The sequence below is a fragment of the Pteropus medius genome, unplaced genomic scaffold (assembly GCF_902729225.1).
Source record: "Pteropus medius unplaced genomic scaffold, Ma_sr-lr_union100, whole genome shotgun sequence".
In the NCBI taxonomy this organism is placed as follows: Eukaryota; Metazoa; Chordata; class Mammalia; order Chiroptera; family Pteropodidae; genus Pteropus; species Pteropus medius.
The window spans coordinates 307,097-325,778 of NW_024350319.1; the positions used below are offsets into that span (position 1 = coordinate 307,097).

The 18,682-nt window shown below is 39.0% G+C and overlaps 1 protein-coding gene across 3 annotated transcripts in view; it reads left to right on the forward strand.

Annotated features, from left to right (window-relative positions):
• Nucleotides 1-18,682, forward strand: part of ROR1 (receptor tyrosine kinase like orphan receptor 1) — a 366,292-nt gene that overhangs the window by 204,453 nt on the left and 143,157 nt on the right. For all 3 annotated transcript variants that reach the window (XM_039838484.1, XM_039838485.1, XM_039838483.1), the window contains exon 2: nt 2,454-2,525. In XM_039838484.1, coding sequence (XP_039694418.1) covers nt 2,454-2,525 — 72 coding nt within the window. The remainder of the gene's footprint in view (nt 1-2,453; nt 2,526-18,682) is intronic.

Consider the following 18,682-nt stretch of genomic DNA (forward strand, 5'->3'; position numbering starts at 1 on the left):
CACATAAAATAATCAGTCTTTAATTTAAAAAAAAGGGGGCCTCAAGATAATATTTCTCAGGAGATTACACATATTTTAAAATATTTTATCTATTTTTATTATCATTTTATCTGAGAAGCCGAACATGTGATTATCTAAAGGAATAGATCTTGAAGCTGAGAACAGAATTCCTTAGAATCATCACAATCCCTTAATGAGCTTGTGAATTGAAATTATCTTTGCTATAGCCCAAGAACCGAGTGGTAATTATTGTCCAGGGACACATGGGGGACAATTGCACTGTTAACAGTGCCAAGAATCTATTCATTTGTCATCAGTCCCCAATTATATCTAATCAACAATTCAAACTTAGGTTATAAAAACCAAGGGACATACAAGCAACTTTCTGTAAAATTACTACTGTAAAGCAAAACCTATATTGCTGGCAATTTAACTGTGAGCAGCAGTAAGATGAAGCTATAAAAATACTGAATGTAAATGCGTCAAGATCTGTCTTAATCCCACCACTTCCCCACCCTTTGCTTCCATGCCTGAAATGCTGCCATGGCTGCCATGCTTCTATTCCCAATCTCCCAGAAGTCTGGATGTTGTAGTGCTTGATGAGCCTTTTTACAAGGCGAACCACAGTAGCCCATAATACTGCAAACAAGGAGCTATTATTCAAAGAGCCAAAGTGGGTGGCAGCAGGATGGGGCTCAGAGTACAGTTGTGGTTAGAGTCATAGGTGGAGATCACAAATATGTAGACAATTAGCCCTTCCTGGTGAAATTATCTGCATGAAATATCCATTCCAGGACAAGTGGTTGGTAACAGAAGCACTGCCTTCTACTGAGGTTTCGCGTTAAGCATTTTTCTTACTTGGATAAACTTTCCTTTCTAGTTTCATATTTTGGAATTCTGTCTACTTTAAGATCCCTGTCACACTGTCCATCTGACTTAAGGTTTCTTTAAAAGAATCTATGCTTTATTTTAGCTCAGTATGTAGGAGGTGACTGGGCCCCTTTGAGGCGGGAGGGTAGGTGTGGTTTCTCTACTTTCTTTCCCACTTGCTTTCTTTCCCACCTGGACAGGGAAAGAGGAAAGACAAAGAGGTATGCACAAACCAGACAACACTTTTGTCTCTGCCATGTGTGGCAGGTTGATCGAAGATCCAGTAGACGAACTACAAGTGAGCCTCTGCAAGGTCTCAGTGGGTAAACATCCTGTCCTTAGCAAAGCTCACTGATGATAGTGTATGGTTTCTATGGCAATAGGGTAGACAGTCCCCATCAGTAAATAAGGAAATGTAGAAAGTGTGCTTATCTATCTAAGTGATAAGGTGAAGTGAGAGAGAGGTGAGGTGAAACACAACTCAGGTTTCAGACTTGAGGACTAGGCAGCATGGGCTGCTGGGAGTTGTGTGGGTGGTGGAGTCAGGCAGACCTGGATTTGAATCCCAGTTCTTCCACTTACTAAAACTTACCTTGTGTTCTAACTCAGATCCATGTTTAGTGGCTACCTAGAGTACTATGTTCAAAAGACTCTAAGGCAGATCCCAGGTTTAATAGACAAAAGGACCATGATTGAATAATGATATCTGCACCAGAATGAAGGAAGTGTATTGACAACATGGGTGCCCTATATCTAATGACCTAGTTTCTGGGCTCTCTGAGACCCTGCACAGCACTAAAGTTTTATAATATGGTATGTGTGTGTGTCTGTCTGCCTGTGTGTGTAGATACCACTTAAGGAGAGATTAGTGCAATCCTGTTAAAATGTGCTGGTTGGGTGGTGTCATGGCTTAAATTTTCAAGAAAAACAAAAATATCATTTGTATATTACAGTATATTATTGAGTTTTTACATCTTCATAGTATATTAAGCCCTTGAGATTATTGACTTGCATGTTTGCTTTAATTTATGGTAGTTTTAAATTTTATCTTTTAAGTTTCATAACCACAAATAACTCCATATTCAAATGCTTAGCTTTCATTTGTCTTGACTTAGTTTCAATAGAAGACTGAATTTCTCTGTTAAGAGAAATACTATCAATTCACAAACACAAGTGAAATCAGCAACATTGTTCTTGTTTTTCATGGGAAGACTATGAATAAATATATCCATCTAAAACTGGTCTTCTAACAAGTGAGGAGTTTATTTTTGACAATGTTTGGTCATCTCTGCAGATTTGGTTTCTCATTAACAAAATATCTGTATTTTAATTTTCGAACCCATGTTTTAAAGAAACAATCTTTAGGTCTGGCCTACAGACTGTTCATTTGGATAGCCTCTGTAATGCAGGCGCCTCTGCCTGGCAAGCAGAACAGCTACTCCAGTTTAATAAGCGATGGACGGCAGTGGTCTCTCTCAGAAGGCAGGGCCTTTGGAAAGCTCCTGTAATGCTTCTAACAGCCCATAAGTTACTGTGGTTAATATTGCCCTTGTCTTTTTCCCCTCCCTTCTTTTTCTTTTCAGAAACAGAGTTGTCAGTCACTGCTGAGTTAGTGCCTACCTCATCATGGAACATTTCAAGTGAACTCGACAAAGGTATACAGTGGGCACACATGGGGGAGGTGGAGGAGGGGAGGAGTGAAACTCCATTATGAATTTTGGCATGGCCTACTTTGAAATCAACTGCTTTTTAAATCAGTAGAAGTGAGAGGGGGCAAAATAAATTCTCTGCTTATTTTTTGATCATTTAACATTTAATGACTTACAATTCTGTTCTTTCTGGAGAGGTTTCCTGCTCTCCCTCCTCTCTCTCTCTCTCTCCCTCTTTCCCTCTCTCCCTCTCTCCCTCTCTCTCTTCTTCTCTCTCTCTCTCTCTCTCTCTCTCTCTCTCTCTCTCTCTCTCCCTTACTCTCTCCCTCTCTCTCTTCCCTTCTTACTCTAAAATGTTCCACATGGTAAAAATGCTTCAAGATGTGAAATAGAGTTGTTTCTGACCTTCCTGACACTGCGTCTAGTGGATCTTATTTAGGGGATTTGATTCTGCCTGAGCCTGGGTTGATCAGAGCTGTTTGCTGGGTGACCTTTTACAATGAGTATTTGATGTGCTTGCAGGGTTCAGGGCAGAGTATTTGGAATGTTTGTAATTGCCTGTGCATACAGATGGGAGCTTCCTCTGTGCACGTGGGGAGCATGTTCCTTCTATGAGGTTGTTGTAGTATTAATTAAGCCCTGCCATATGCTAAGCACTAGTTACTCTGTAGAGATCCTATGTCCTGAAATGATAAATCAGGACTCATTCAAAGCCCCTGCAACTGGCCCATCCTACTTATAGCACAGGTTGGGGTTTTGATTTCTATTGGTGGTCTCAATGTCCCAATGTGGTTGGTAGACTTCCATACTAGATCCTTAGCAGAATTTTCTTTGTTTCATGCTTGGGCCTTTATTTCTTTTTAGGCCCCTTTATACCCCTTTATGCATTTCCAGCCAAATTTGTATTTCTATTTATATGGTCTATAATTTTCTGCCTCTCTGCTTTTGCCTAAGCTGTTCTTTCAACCTGAACTTCCTTTCCTTTCTTGCCAGTACCCATTCTCTCCTGTCTATACGGCAGCAAATTACTTCTTCAAGTCCAAGCATAAAGTCTGTATTGGCCACATTCTTGTCTGATCCCTCAGCAATTGGCAGGCCTGCACTTCTTTGGAACTCCCATAGTCCTTTCCTCTGATCTTCTCTCAGCATTTTCTATGTTATATCATGGTGATTTACATACCTTTCTATCTCACCATTAAACCTGGGAATTTCTTGTAGGTAGGAGATCTATCTTGTTCTTTTTCTTTTTGTCTGTCTCCATCACAGAATAGCACAGACGCCTGTTCATAGGAAGTCCTCAAAAAGTATGTGTGGAAGGATGAGTCATACCATATCTAGGGCCATTTGATGGATGGGTCACATCCACATATGCGTGTGCAGATACCCATATTCAACAAACATCAAGTTTCTATTTTCAAACAGGTGTGATTCTAGGCTCTGGGATTATAGTGGTAAAAGAAGCCCAAAAGTCATTGTCAAAAATTGCATTTCATGATCAGCTCTCTTTTGTCTGTTTATGTACTCACTGGCAGTTGTATTTCACCTCTGAGGAGAGAAAACTTTGTAAAATAGTAATAGGCAATGTTGTTTTGCTGATTATAGGTATTTTAGGTATTTTACAATGGTAGAATGAGGCGAGATGTCTTTTCACCTTAAATCAAAAGACATTTAGGATCATTTATTGTCAAATTTGATCTGGACATTCTTTTTCTAATTAAGGATTTAAACAGGGATTGCATGTTACTCTTCTTCATCTCTAGCATCAGACACAATCCCGAGGAAGCAGTAGATTTTCAACAAATATTTATGGATGGTTTTTAATTAAAAAGAGGAAATAAAGCACATTAAATTTTAACTCGGTGCCTATTCTATGTCAAGCACTGTGCCAGGGCCTCTCAAGAATGTGAACTAAATTGGCCAAGTCCTTATGGCACCAAAAGAAAAAATTACATTATTGCATACTACATTGATCAGGTTCCAGTTATAACTGTAGAAGGACATCAATATGTGGTAAAAAGCATTAGAGCCATCAGTCAAGAACCTAGCCTGCCAGACTTCAAATTTCTACTAGACCAGCACTGTAATTAGCAGTAGTTGCCCTTCAAGAAAAGTAATGTCAATAGTAATGAACCTACTGGCCCAAGAGCTGGATAAGAACAGGCCTCAAATTTTTTTGCTTCTTCAGCATGGTCTTACAGAGAGCATGGGTGGCTTTCTAGGAATTCTGATGTCTTCTTTCTCTATAAAATTATTAGTATATGGCCTTTAATTTTCATTTAGAATAAAAGAGAAAACTGATTAAATCATTTATTCATTCATTGATCAAATCTTTATTGCTTCCAAGTTTGGTCTAGGCTCTGTCTAAAGAATTAGGATAGAAAGATGAATCAGACAAAAGACAAGAGGGAAAGACTGGTATCTAAATGCATAATCATAACTCTCCAGCCAATTTAATAGATTGGGTTGTCAAGAGACATTCCTCCACACCAATCACAGAGAGATGGTTGTGGAAATAGACAGTGAAAAAAAACATCCATTGCCTGGCTGGTACGCAAAAAGGAGAAATCCTAAGGTGCCAGAAATGAAGAGTAAGCTCAATAATGGAGCAATGATCAACGAGAAAGAATTAAATGAAAAGTCTTCTGAAAATATGGGAAATATGTATGGTCCTTAGGGGCCGGAGTTTTAGTACTCCATGGTGATGAGAACTGAGGCCGTAGCAAACAAATTCCCTGCATATCTGTCAGTGAGGAATGGCTGGCCCAAGCATGAAATAAAGAAAATTCTGCTGAGGATCTTGTATAGAAGTCTATCAACCACCTTGGGCCACAAACCCAAAAGATAATATAAAAAGTTGGTTCATAATTAATTAAGCCATGAGACAGTGACAGAGGATAACCTGAAACAAGGTCAGATCCTGTTAAAAATATCTCGACACCCCATTGCGTGTAAGTCTCTCACCAAAAACAAAATTAAAAAAAATCAGTACCCCAAAACAACAACAGCAAACTCCTGCTAATGTTAAGTTTACTTTTCAATATTACAGTGCGTGCAAGGGAGAGAAAAAAGCCACTATTAGTGAGAGCCAGCAGACAAAACACATGGAGAAAGTTCATATCTGGAATACTAAAGACAGTTGACCAATGTGAGAGATTAGATATGTTTACAATGTCTCATCGTGAGAGAGAGAACAGGAACTATAGGGCAAGTACAGGACAATATGACAAAAATGTAGACATTTTAAAGAAAACTAAGTAGAAATTCAAGGATCGAAAAATAGAGTTATAGAAATTAAAAATTCATCAAGTAGCTGCAAAAAGCTGGAGAGAAATGATGGAAGATAAATTTTAAATAACATGATGTTTAAGACAATGGACTCTGGAACCAAGGTGACTAAGTTTAAATCCAGACTATACTACCTGTATACTGTGCGACTTTGGGCAAGCCTTTATCTGCGCTCGGGTCTTCTCATTTTTAAGATGAGATGATAAAAGTAACTACCTCATACGGTTGCTGTGAAAATTGATCTAGCTAGCAAATCTGATAAACTAATTGGAGAATAAGAAGCAACAGCTGTTTTTGGTTAATATGGTTAATATTTTGGGCTTGATAGTAAAAAAGAAAAAACATAGGTACTTTGGCAGACCTGTAGGGAAAGCATATTTTAGGCTCAGATCCTGTTAAATCAGCCCATGTCAGCAGCTGCCCAGTCTGGCCTTCCACACATGAGTGTTCACCTATACAAGCGCCATACTTCTTAGCTTATAAATAAGGCTTTCCATGATCTTACTCCTGCCACCTCCTCTCACCTCACTCCTACACCCCATACTTTGTACTCCATTTGTTTCAACAATCTGCCTCTAATTCCCCAAATACATCTTAGGGACATGCTTTTGCTCAGGCAGCTTCTTCTGACCAGGTTATCTTTATCCTCATTCTGCACTTGGCTAACTTCTTGAATTAAGCATCACCTTAAACATTCCCTCACCTCCTTTCCCCACAGTGTTCCTAATGGGCATAGCGTTGAATGAGATAGGCAGTACTCCTGCTTTTGTGGACTTTGCACTTTAGAGGATGAATTCTTTCATGAACCCCATTGACCATGCTATCAACAGTGCTCCAAAATATTTCATATGTGAAGGTACCATGTCACCCCATGTCTATTTCAATCAGAATTCTGACCATGCTGTGTTGAAATTTTCTCTTTTGTGCCTACCTCAAAGTCAGGGGCTCTCTTATCTATTGGCATGCTCTTATTACACAGTGCCTGGTATACAGTAGAAGACATGGTATTAAATCATATGGGTTCAAATGCCATCTATGCCAATTCATGGCTACTGCATGTGAATACCTACTAGGTATAATAGTGCACTTACTAAGCATGTTGCATGCATCATTTAAATTCACACTATCCTGGGTGGTAGAATGGATAGGCAATTGAGGCTTGTGAGGGTTAAAGGACTTGGCTGTGGGGCACAGCTGGTGATTGGCAGTGCCAGGATTCTTAATAAGGCCTGCAAGCCAAGTCCAGGGATCCACATCCAGCATGGCAGCTGATTATACTGTGTCCCTTGCCCTTATATCCCCTCCTCACATGGGGCAATTTCCCTTACATGGAGAAGCAGTAAAAAAATTCATCATGTGGTATTTGTTAATGCCTTTCTCTTCATCCAGCTACCCCGTTCCGCCCATCAATCCCATCCTGGCTCCCCAGCCTCACTCAGGTCCTGGTTTTCTGTTAACAGAGTCCAGTCAGTGGCATTCAACAGTTACCTTTCCAACAGGAAATGAAATTTAAAAGAGACAAGACCACCCGGGAGGAGCCGTTGAAAGCTACTATTGATGGGGCATGGGGGTAATTTCTCAAACAAATGCTTCAGAACCCGGTACCTCCTAAAGTAAATGGATCTACAGGGGCCCAACCTCAGTTTCTCCTTGAGGGATTTGGGGTGGGGTGTGATGAGGGCCTCTTTCCCCTTCTTTCATTTTCAGTCACACGAGGTCTCAAGGTTCTCTATAGAAAGCCAAATGTTTCTTTTGGAGAAAGGGCTGGAAATTGTACCCCTAGGTAGCAGAAAGGGAGGGAGTCTACTATTTAAAAAAATACTGAGGACTGCCTCCAACTGCAAATAGTTCTCTATGCTGACAGACTAGATTTGGGGGTATTTTTGTCCTGGATTGCTTTTTTTAAGTGGAAAGCTGCTTTCTCTACTAGCCTGGATTTTTACATGTAGTCGGGACGTGGACAGCATGATTCTCATAAGCATGCATTCTGGAATTACTATGACTCTGAGCTTCCTTTTGCTCACCTGTGGAGGCATTAGTATCTATCACCTAAGATTGTTTTCCTGGCCAAGAAATATATCTGTGGGTCGCATTTGTGTTGTGCCATAGGACAGCTGCTTGCATGGTCACAACAGACAGATACATGCTGGCCTCGGCCCCTTAGCCCACCTCTTCTCTGAGAACTTCATTATCAAGGACTGTGACCCGATTTTCTAGTTCAGGAGTGGTTGCTTCTTCTTGTCTCCCTTCCTTGTTTCTTGATTTGTCCACAGTACATAAAGAGTCTATTTAAATGGTATTGACTGGCCTATATAGCTTGGAGATGGTTCACAGCTAGTCCGAATCGGGTAGCTGAGTCTTTTCCTCATGCTCCTCCTTACATGTATTTGGAACAGTGGTAGTGGGCAAAGGGACAAGATAGAGATAGACCGGAACAGGAGCCTTGGTACTTGGTGAGCTAAAGAACAGTCTTCCTAGGATGGGGTTTCTGAGAGTTCATTCATCTTTTGTTTCATTTTCAAAACTGTTAGCTGGTTGTAGAAGTTTCTGGTGGAATTGCTGGGGTAGCCATGCAGTGTTTCAGATAGCCCAAGTTCAGCAGGTTTTGGCCTTAAGAGGTATCTTTCTAATATTGATAACATTGTTTTCTTTAAAGGACTGACATTGTCCTGCCACTATTAACAACAACAGCACTTGGAGCCTCTGTAACCTCATATGGAAAATGGTGATAGTGATTCTAAAGGGTTGTTATAAGGGTTGAATAAAACCTGAAGCGCCATCACCATCTCTAGCACAATCTCTAGGTGCTCACTGAAGGTAGTTCTCTTGCCCCTCCACCCCCATATTCCCAAGGGGAGGGTAGTATGATCTGGGAAGAGAGCTCTTGACAAAGAACCTAGATTCTAGTACCAGCTCAAGTCTATCACCAGGTCAGTGACCTGTCAGTGTTCTCATCTGTAAAACGGGAGCTTTCAATCCTTCTTATGGCTGCCTTGCCCATCAGGAGGCTCCAATGCTGCATAGTCCAGTACAGTAGCCACTAGCCACCTAAGGCTGTTGAGCACTTGAAATGTGGCCAGTCCAAAATGAGATCTGTGTAAATGTAAACCACAAACTGGATTGCAAAGGCTAAATATGAAAAAAAAAGGACTTAAAATATCCTAATAATTTCTATATTGATTACACATTGAAATAAGTTTTCATATCCTAAATTAAGTGGAATATATTATTAAAATTAATTTTAACTGATCCTTTTTAATGTGGCTACTAAACAGTCTAAAATGATACATGTCACTAGCTTTATATTTATTTGAAGGTGCTGCTCTAATAAAAGAACAGCCAGAACCTCAGGTAAATTCCTTAACCTGCGTTTCCTCCTTACAGCGTGAGGAGTTCTCATAACTATCCTGGCGTGAAAATTCTAGGAACTACATTTTATGAAAAGAAATTTTCTAAAACTGATCGTGTGTATTATTGTGTTATTATTGTGTGTGTGTGTGTGTGTGTGTGTGTGTGTGTATTGTGTGTGTATAATGCTTAAAAATATGTAAAGTACTTTACATATAATGGATCATTATTACTGATTATAATGTGATCATTATCTCTCAGAGAATGGCAGAATTTTGAGTATTTGTGGAGAAAAATTTTGTAGGGTAGAAGTCCAAAGCACAGAGAGATTATACTTTGATAATGGTTATGTAGCACAGCAATGGAATCACAGAATGAGTCAGGAAATCTCAGGCCCTAATGATCTAGCATTGCCTATGTCTCTTGAACTTCACCTTGCACTTTTCTCCACTGCTGACTATGTATCAGCCACAATAACTTCTTTTAGGTTCCTCTAGCAGGCCACGCTCCCTTCTGACCACGGGCATTTTGATATGCTGTTCTTTCTACCCAGACTCCTCTTTCTCTTGCTTTTCCCATCCTTCAGTTCTTGGGGTAATTGTCGTCTCTTCAGATAAGCTGTTCCTGACTATACAAATTTAGTTTCCTTTTCCTTTATAGCAAGTAAAACAAAATCTGATCTAGGCCTGGAAGTAGTAAGAACACCTTCTTGATAGGAAAGCAGGGGAGCTTCTGGCCAGCTTGGCTACGTTTGCTTTATCCTTCGATGTCTAAAAACAAGCTCTTTGTCTCTTTGCCTACAACCCAGTGTAGAAGTATATGACATGGAAATCAATTTCCCTTCAACCAAACTGCTTTCTCAAGGACTCTTGTTAATCTTCTTTATTTGACAAGTCCATTCACTTTAGGGAAAGGGACACCCAAGATGCGGGCTATGGAATTCTTTCAAAAAGAAGAAGAAAAATGATCCTTTATAGTCAATCTTGAGTCTTCAAAGTCTGCTCAAAGGGAAGGGGTTTGCCATGGGGCACCACTGCCAGAGCGGAGTCAGCCTCACCACTCAGTGGTCTTTCCAGGCAGTCATTCCAGCTCCAGCTCCACTCTTGGCACCAATCCCTGACATTAGCCATAACCTCCCTTCCCCTATGTGCTGCTGTTAGTGGGGCATTCAGTTTAGAGGCACGACGCCCTAGGGTGTTTTGGAAATGGCCAACTTGGCTGTGTGAGTTACACAGAGCTCCCTACTCCCGGCAACCACCACTTGGTTGAGACAGAGAAGCAATCGAATAAGCTTGGAAATGTTTATGCTCCCATTTTTACCCTTTAGAATCGGGATAGAGATTTATCTACCACCTCTCATGGGTCTCAGATTCCTTTTTCCCTTGGTACCATTTTCAGTAATTCCTGGCAAAGACAGGCACAATCTTTTATTTGTAAATAATCAGGAAGCAGTAGAGAAAACATTTCTTGATTTTCCCAGACTTTTCCCCTGCCTGCATGTCTTCTAGTTTGGATTTAAACCTGCCTACAGAGGGAACCTTCCTGTGCATCCATTTCAGAGTTGGCTTTGGAGTTGGCTTCAAGGTGCTTCTGGAGACTTGTGAACTGGCGTTCTGCTCTCAGGGATCATAGAAGGTCTTTGTAGTTCTGGGCCTATGGCTTTAGTCAACTCTTGCACAAAGACTCCCAGGGACTTTTGGACTTAGAGGCCTCTTGATCAATGGAGGGAGAAGAGATCATACAAACTCCTAAACCATCAGGCTCCTGCCTCACCCTCCACTGTTCCCCATCTTATTTCAGGCCTCTGTGAAAACTCTGCTATTTGCTATAATAAGACTCCCCAACCTTTGGTTATCCTTAAAGACCCTTTCAGACCTCACCACTTTGAAGAAGCCTTTCCTGACGCCACCTTCTCCCATAGGTAGTCATTCACTCTGGGGGAAGGTGGATAGATGGTCGTGCCTCACCGCACTGCTGGGTGTTGCTTATTTTCATGCATGTTCTTTCTCTCTCTCCCCTTCTTCTTCTATGATGCATGAACTATCCATTAAGCATTTCTTCATTTCAAGCAAAGCTCTCGTGGAGTTCTCATCCTAGTGAGGGCACCACCCAGAAATAGCAGTGTGGCAAGTTCTTTCAGAGCAGCAAGAACAGCTTGCCAGGCTATGAACTTCATGGTCAGGAATTCCGCCTTATTTATATGCATCCTGTAGTTTTAACTCTAGCACAGGTGTTTGAATAAAAAAAAAAAAATGAGTGGTGAAAATTAAAACATCAGAGTTGAAAGATACTTTAGAGTAGTTATCCTCAAATCGTGATGGGTATTGGAATCACCTAGAGAGACCCAGGCTCATTGAAGAAGACTAAACCCTAAACCTTTGTATTTTTACCAACTTCCCAGTGATTCTGATTCCCACCACAGTTTGAGAAACAGTGATAGAGTAGTAGTTCTTAACCTCAGCTGTGATTGGAATCACCCGGGAGTTTTAAAAACTATTAATGCCTGTGCCTCTTCTTCACCCCAATTCTGATTTCACTGTTCTATAGAGTCTGTGATTTGAGGGGTTTAAAAGGTCTTCAGGAAATTAATGTGCGACAAAGTTTGAGAATCACTGTTTTAGAGTTTTTCCAGGCTAATTCTTTCAATAATATTCTAACAAGTGATTTATCCAGGTACAGATGCTTAGAACTTTCTCCATTTTAGTCCATAGTTTTTTGGGTAACATAGAAAAGAATCAGGCTTAGAGTGAGAAGTCTTTGGTTTATATTTAAGCTCTGTGGCTAATTTAGATTCTTGAAAATTGATATTTTGTTTGTTTATTTGTTTTTTTTTTTTAAATCTACAAAATGGGAGAGAATACCACTCTACCCAATGTAATGACATAGGTAAGAGGGCTGAGCTCAGGTCTTCACCCTGATTAAATAAAAATTGATTGATACTGATATGGATATTGACATACTTTTTAACAAGTCTGAGTGAGTTGGCTTAACTCTGTTACCTTTTCCATGTGGCCGTCAGGAGTAATTTCCTGCCTTATGAAATAATACCAGCTATTAAAAACTTTCAATATATTGAGAGTTTTTTTATGTGTCATGAGTCATGTAAATTGATTTACATGCATTGCCATACTAATCCTAACAATAATTATAAGAGACAGTATGACCATTTTACAGATTAAAAGATGAGCCTTAGAGAAATGTAATGAGTTGAATGGTGACCCTCCAAAAGATATGTTCATGTTCTAATGCCCAGAACCTATGTACTTTACCTTATTTGGAAAAAGCGATATTTACAAATTTAATTAAGTTAAAGCTCTTGAGATAAATCATCTTGATTATCCAGGTGAGCCCTAAATGCCTACAGGTGTCCTTGAAAGATAATGACAGGGAGAGTTCATACAAACCCGCAGAGAAGGTGATGTGAAGATGGAGGCAGAGATTGGAGTGATTGCAGCCACAAGCCCAAGAATGCTGGGGAAGCCCCCAGAAATTAGAAGAGGCAAGGAATGGTTTCTCTCTTAGTGTTCCCAGAGAGAGTATGGTTCTGCCTGATTTTGGACATTTACCCTCCAGAATTGTGAGAGAATAAATTTCTGTTGTTTTAAGCCAAGAGGTTTGTGGTAATATGTTACAACGACATCGGGAATGTGACTTTAAGCAATTGCAGCAATTTGCTTAAAGTCACAAGGCAACAAAGCCAGAATTCAAACCCATGTCCTTAACCAATATATTATATTGCCTCCACCTCGAGTTTAAATTTGTAATAAAATGCCATATATTCATTTACTCAGCAAATATTTATTGAGCGCTCGCCGTGGACAAGACCTGTACTGAGGTCTGAAGATACAATAATGAAGAAGACAGAAACGGTCCTGCTTTCAGATACCCTACAATTAAGTGTAAAGGAGAGATTTAACAATTAATATACACACATATACTAAAAATCATTTACTTTCAACAGTGACAGGTGCTTTAAAGAAGTATGAATACATACCTGTATTAAAACAAACTGTCATCATGGAATAAAAGATGCTCACATCCTCCCTGGCTAGGCCTAGCCAGTAGCCATCTGAGGTAGGCGTCAGCCCTTCATTTTCTCTGGCCTGACTCCTGGGAGCTTACATGCCTACAACTCCATTTAGCCCTCCCGAGCTTGCAGAAGTTAGTCCACAAACAGGACAAGTCCCTTATTTGGGATAAGGACCACATTAGGAAGAAAGCAGTAAGGCCTTCAGCTGGCAGTGAGCTCTGCAACCTATTAACAAACATTATGAGGCAGTAGAGGGTGGGAAAACTGCTTTTAGACAGGGTTGGAAATTTTTGCATTCCTGTGCCAGGCAAGATTTCCTGTAGGGCCATGAGAAACTCACTAATCATCTCTTTAGTTCCAAGCGATATTACTTCAGGGCAGTTCCTGTCAAGGCCCCATGCTTAAATATCTCTTTGCCTGGGTTTATTCCATCAAATGCTTCATTTGCTTTAAAAAATACTCCTGAGCTTTAATTGGTCCAGCAGTTTAGAAAGTTCAACTCACTGCGTGCCTCAGAGGGCTCAAAGCTCTGCCTCCAGTTGTTGTAACTAAAACTAACTTATTTTCTGCAAATGATTCCATTGTTTAGTGGACCTTATGTCAAACCTGACCAACTCCAGGCATTCGAATATGGTTGTATAGAATTCACATGGACTCTCAAGAATTTTCTGTCCACGGCCTTTACTTGTCTTTTTAACTCAGAAAGCTATGTTTTCCTATATATTCTTCCCAGGTCTCTAATTTCAATTCATTTCCCAACACTTATATTCACTCATTCATTCGACAGGTATTTATTGGGTGCCAACTGTGTGCCAGGCACTGTACAGAAAATATGGTGGCAAAACAAAAATTCCTCCCTCACGAACCTCAGTTTATAATAGAGTTAGCAAATCCTGTGTGGAAAGTGCTATTACAACTAATACTCCCTGAATGTTCTGTCCCATGTGCTGTACTGGACACTTGACTCAAAATGCCATCTCATTTAATGTGTCCAAAAAACCCTGTGAGATTGGTACTACTGTGTCTATTTTATAGCCAGGAAAACAATCTGAGAGTGGTAAAATGACTCAACTAGTAAATGGAAGAGCCAGTATTGAATTCCAGGTTTTTCTGTCAATACAATCTATATTCTCAATAACTACCTAGTTCTAAAATAATAATCTATGTTTTTAGGGAGGAAAGAAAGGGTTTATAAGCTTCTAAGCTTATAAATATCCTCTCTGGAAGAAGACATTCTTAATTACCCTTAGGTGATTTTTTAATTTGTGTTTTTCCTCTAATTTCTACATTGTCTTTGATAAATATCCTATACTCTTATAGTCAGATAAAATACATAAGAACGTAAGGAAACTCGTATATACCCCCAAAGGATTGAAAACAGGGACTCAAACAAATACAGGTAATGCATGTTTGTTGTAGCAGTATTCACGATGACCAGAAGGTGGAAACAGCCCAAATGTCCATGAAGTTGTGGTATAGACATATAATGGAATATTATTCAACCATAAAAAGGAATGGAGTACTGATACATGCTACGACATGGATGAACCTTGAAAATATGCTGAGTAAAAGAAGCCATATATAAAAAGTCTCATGTTTCATTCATATTAAAAATATCCAGAGTAGTTAAATGCATAGAGACAGAAAGTGGGTTGCTGGTTGCCAGGGGCTGGGGTGAGGGGGAATAGGGAGCAAACTGCTTAGTGAGCATGGGGTTCCTTTTGGGGTGATGGATGTGTTTTGGAACTAGGTAAAAGTCGTGGTTGAATAACATTGAATGTACTAAATGAAACCAAATTATTTATTTACTTTGAAATGGTTCATTTCCTATTATGTGAATTTTGCCTAAATAAAAATAAGAAAAAATAAAATAGGAACATGGATAAGTTTTTATCATGCTATTCTTCGTTACTGCTAGTACCATGAGGCCTCCAAAGGTAGATTTGATGTCTCCATGCTGTTTTTACTTAGTTTTTACTTATGCTACAGCCTTACTTAGTTTTTACTTAGTGCTACAGCCCCTAACCCAAGTAAGAGCTCTGGTATGGCCACTAAATAATAAGGTCACCTTGGGCCAATCACTTAGTCTCTCTGAACTTCAGTGCTCTCATCTGTCACACAGGAGTAATAATGTCACCTGAGGTCATTATCAGAGCCTAATATGATGATGTTATACTCTGTAAACTGTAAAATGGCTTGCTTGTTTTTTCTAGTCTATTTTTACATCAAGAACCACTAGGTAATCAGAAATCATCTCTGTTTACCAGGCATGTGTGTTAAGAGAACTATGAAAGTAGGCTGTGAAATCTTGGGGGCGGGGGGGTGTGTTTAGAGACCATGTTTTTTGTTGTTGATATTGTTATATTTTGTTTGTGAGTGTTTTTGGTTTTATTTCTTTATAATAAAGTTTATTTGGGTGAATAGGAATGTTTGGGCTGGGGGCAGAGATAGGGAAAGGGGAATTAATGGAAAACTTCTAATAGTGCAAACACAGTGAAGACAAGAGCTTAGAGAAAGCCTTTCTGTTTGTGATGGGCACCTCTCTGCTAACAGTTCCTAGTGGGAATCAGGTTGATCATGATAGTCTAATCAAACTTTAGGCCCAGATAACAGGTAACAGGTAAATCTGGGCAGGCCTTAAGATGCTGGCCTTGAAATTAGTGCCACTTTGATGCTGAGTAACAGACAGGTCCTGCATTGAGTTGGAGTCGCCCACTGTGGCCCATCCCTCCAGTGCTACATAAACCTGCCAGGCAGTGCCTTCTCAGTTCTCAGCAGCCCTCGTCCTGCCAAGAAAGAGATGTGGGAAAGGACTGTGAAAATCTTGAAAGACTACCCAATCCAGCTAAAGGATTGGGGTCCTTTTCCTCAAGGTCAGTTGTAATAGCCTCATTTACTCTTGTTTTTGGAAAACTAAGCTCAGCTCTTTTGGGAGGTGGGCCTAGAGGGTCTTCTGTACATTTTATTGCCCTTTTCCTTAAATCTTTCTATTCCTTAAACAAACTAACTAACTAAATTCAAAAAACACAGAAGCTAAACATATGTGTTGTGTAAAATGTAGGAAATGAAAAATGAAAAGACAAAAAATATATAGTTACTGCTAGCAAGTATTCTTTTAGTCTTTTTTAATGCACATGTATTTAACCACAGTGGAACCATATTGTGGGGGGCATTCTCTTTTGTAATCAGCATTTGTCTTAACAGCATCACAAACCTCTTTCCGTGTCATTAAATATTTTTAATGACCTCATTTTTATTTGCCATATTAAACATGTTTCATTGTAGGGGTGTTTTATAATATATTTCCTACTCCCCACTGTTAAAAATTTAGATTTATGTTATTTTGTTACAAGTGATACTGTATTGAAAAATGCATTAAAGGGCCTGGGAAAATACCAGGCCTCATGATATCATACCTCTGCATATTTATAGTTCTGCAACAGTGCAGGAGACTGCACCTTTCTACTTAACTTCACCAACACTAGGTATTGTCATTTTATTAGTCACTGTCAATTTCAAAAGCAAAAATGGCTTGTTGTTAACTCCCATTTCTTTGATAATTAAGTAAGATTGATTTTTTTTTAATGTTTAGTGGCTATTTTTTTCTCTAATGAATATTCTTCTTTTCATTCTACTATTATTTTGTAAATACACTATCAGTGTATTTATTTTTTTAATAATTTGAAATATATTAAAAAATAGTTTAACTTTTAATTTCCTTATGATACATTTTTTAACAGAGAACTTTTATTTTTATGAAATCATATCGCTCAATCTTTTTTTAAATGATTTTTTCCTTTAGTGTCATGATTCCCTTCCCCAAAATATGGAAGCACTTATATTTTCTTGAAGATACTATAAATAAACTCTTCCTTTTCAAAGTCTGGATCAAATTGAACAATATTTCTAGCCCTAGATAAGGCAATAAATTAATCTAATGTCAAAGTCAACTATTTCTCTACAACCTAGACTCAAAGTATCTCCAAGCTGAATGACTCTTAAAGGTCATAAATCCACTTTTCTAGCTGATATGTGACTCCCTTCTTCCAAAAGTCTCATAAATGGTTCTACATTAATGTTTTCTTTCTAATTAGAAAACTTCTACATTAATGCTTTCTTTAGTTATATTACACAAGGATAGTCTTTTTTTTTTTTTTTTTTTTTTATTGTTGAGAAATCCTAACATTGGGTTGGTCTTTCTTATGCTGAGCAGCTGGTCTTCATTCTCATTTTCTTCTACTGTGTCTACTTCTTCTCAGAAAGTGGATGAAGGCTGTTCCTTGGACTTTGCAGTTATGTTGGCCTAGGTTTCTGCTCTAGTACTCAGTAGCTGTATAGCCTTGGGTAAATTACTTAACTTTTTGAGCCCCACTTTTATCATTTATATAAAATGGGAATTCAAAAATTCCCATTATTACAAATTGTAACTTTGAGACCAAATTAAATGCTGGCACAAAAGGGCATTGACTCTACCTCACTTTCAGTTTTGTGTGGTCATTTCGGACTTGATGACTCGAGTTTTTCTTTAGTTCTAAGCTTCTAAGGTGTATATGTCCTGTTTGAAGCAGTGTCTTATAGCCTTATTATGAGTAATAAAGAAATCCAAAATACATCTCTAGGTAAATTTGTACGTACATTGAAAAGAAGCAAGAGTCAAAATCGATGTCATAGTATATTAATTCAAGCAATCCATTATGATTTGTATCAAATTTGTTAGTACATAGATGTGTCCTCATTAATTCCAGTATTGCTTTGAACTTCTTTGGAATAAATGACACATGACTTCTGAGGCCCCTTTCTGTCCTTAGGAAGAGGACCTGGTACATGGATACCTAGACTTCATAAGGTGATTTTGAGGATTAGGGGAGATCATGCATAACTGTGGTGGTGCATTAACCTAATGGATTATTGCCCACAGAATCTCCTCTTTACTGGATAAACAGTTACCATTCTTTCCATTATTTCTCCTAAATTATTTTCCAGATCCTTCCCCGATAAAGGTGGCCTCCTAGAGTGAACATACAATACTCCAGGTGGGCCTGGACCATAGAGGATGCAACAGGACCATCTTCTCCGTTTAGCACTTTTATTTCTGCAACCGAAATTCTCAGCTTCTGGGTAGCATCATCTTATTATTGACTTATGATGAACTTGCATTTAACTAAATGTCTTGTGAGTTTCTCATAAATTTTGCCATTTACCTGCATCTCTTTTTTCTCATACTTTTGTAATCAATATTTTGTTTTAGTACTCACTATTCCTGTCATAGCTATTATCATATTTCGATATGCTTGATTTATCATATTACTTGATGCTATCATTTAGCATACTCATAACCTCCTAACACCATGTGTTATATCGATTTGACCCTCATCTAAGACGTTGATGTGACTGTTGGCTGGAAAAGAATGTAGCAAAACCCCTCTCATGATTATATCTTGTCTTTACTGATAGTGTGGAAAACAGCCTCTCTTACAAATACATATAGTTCAGATCACGT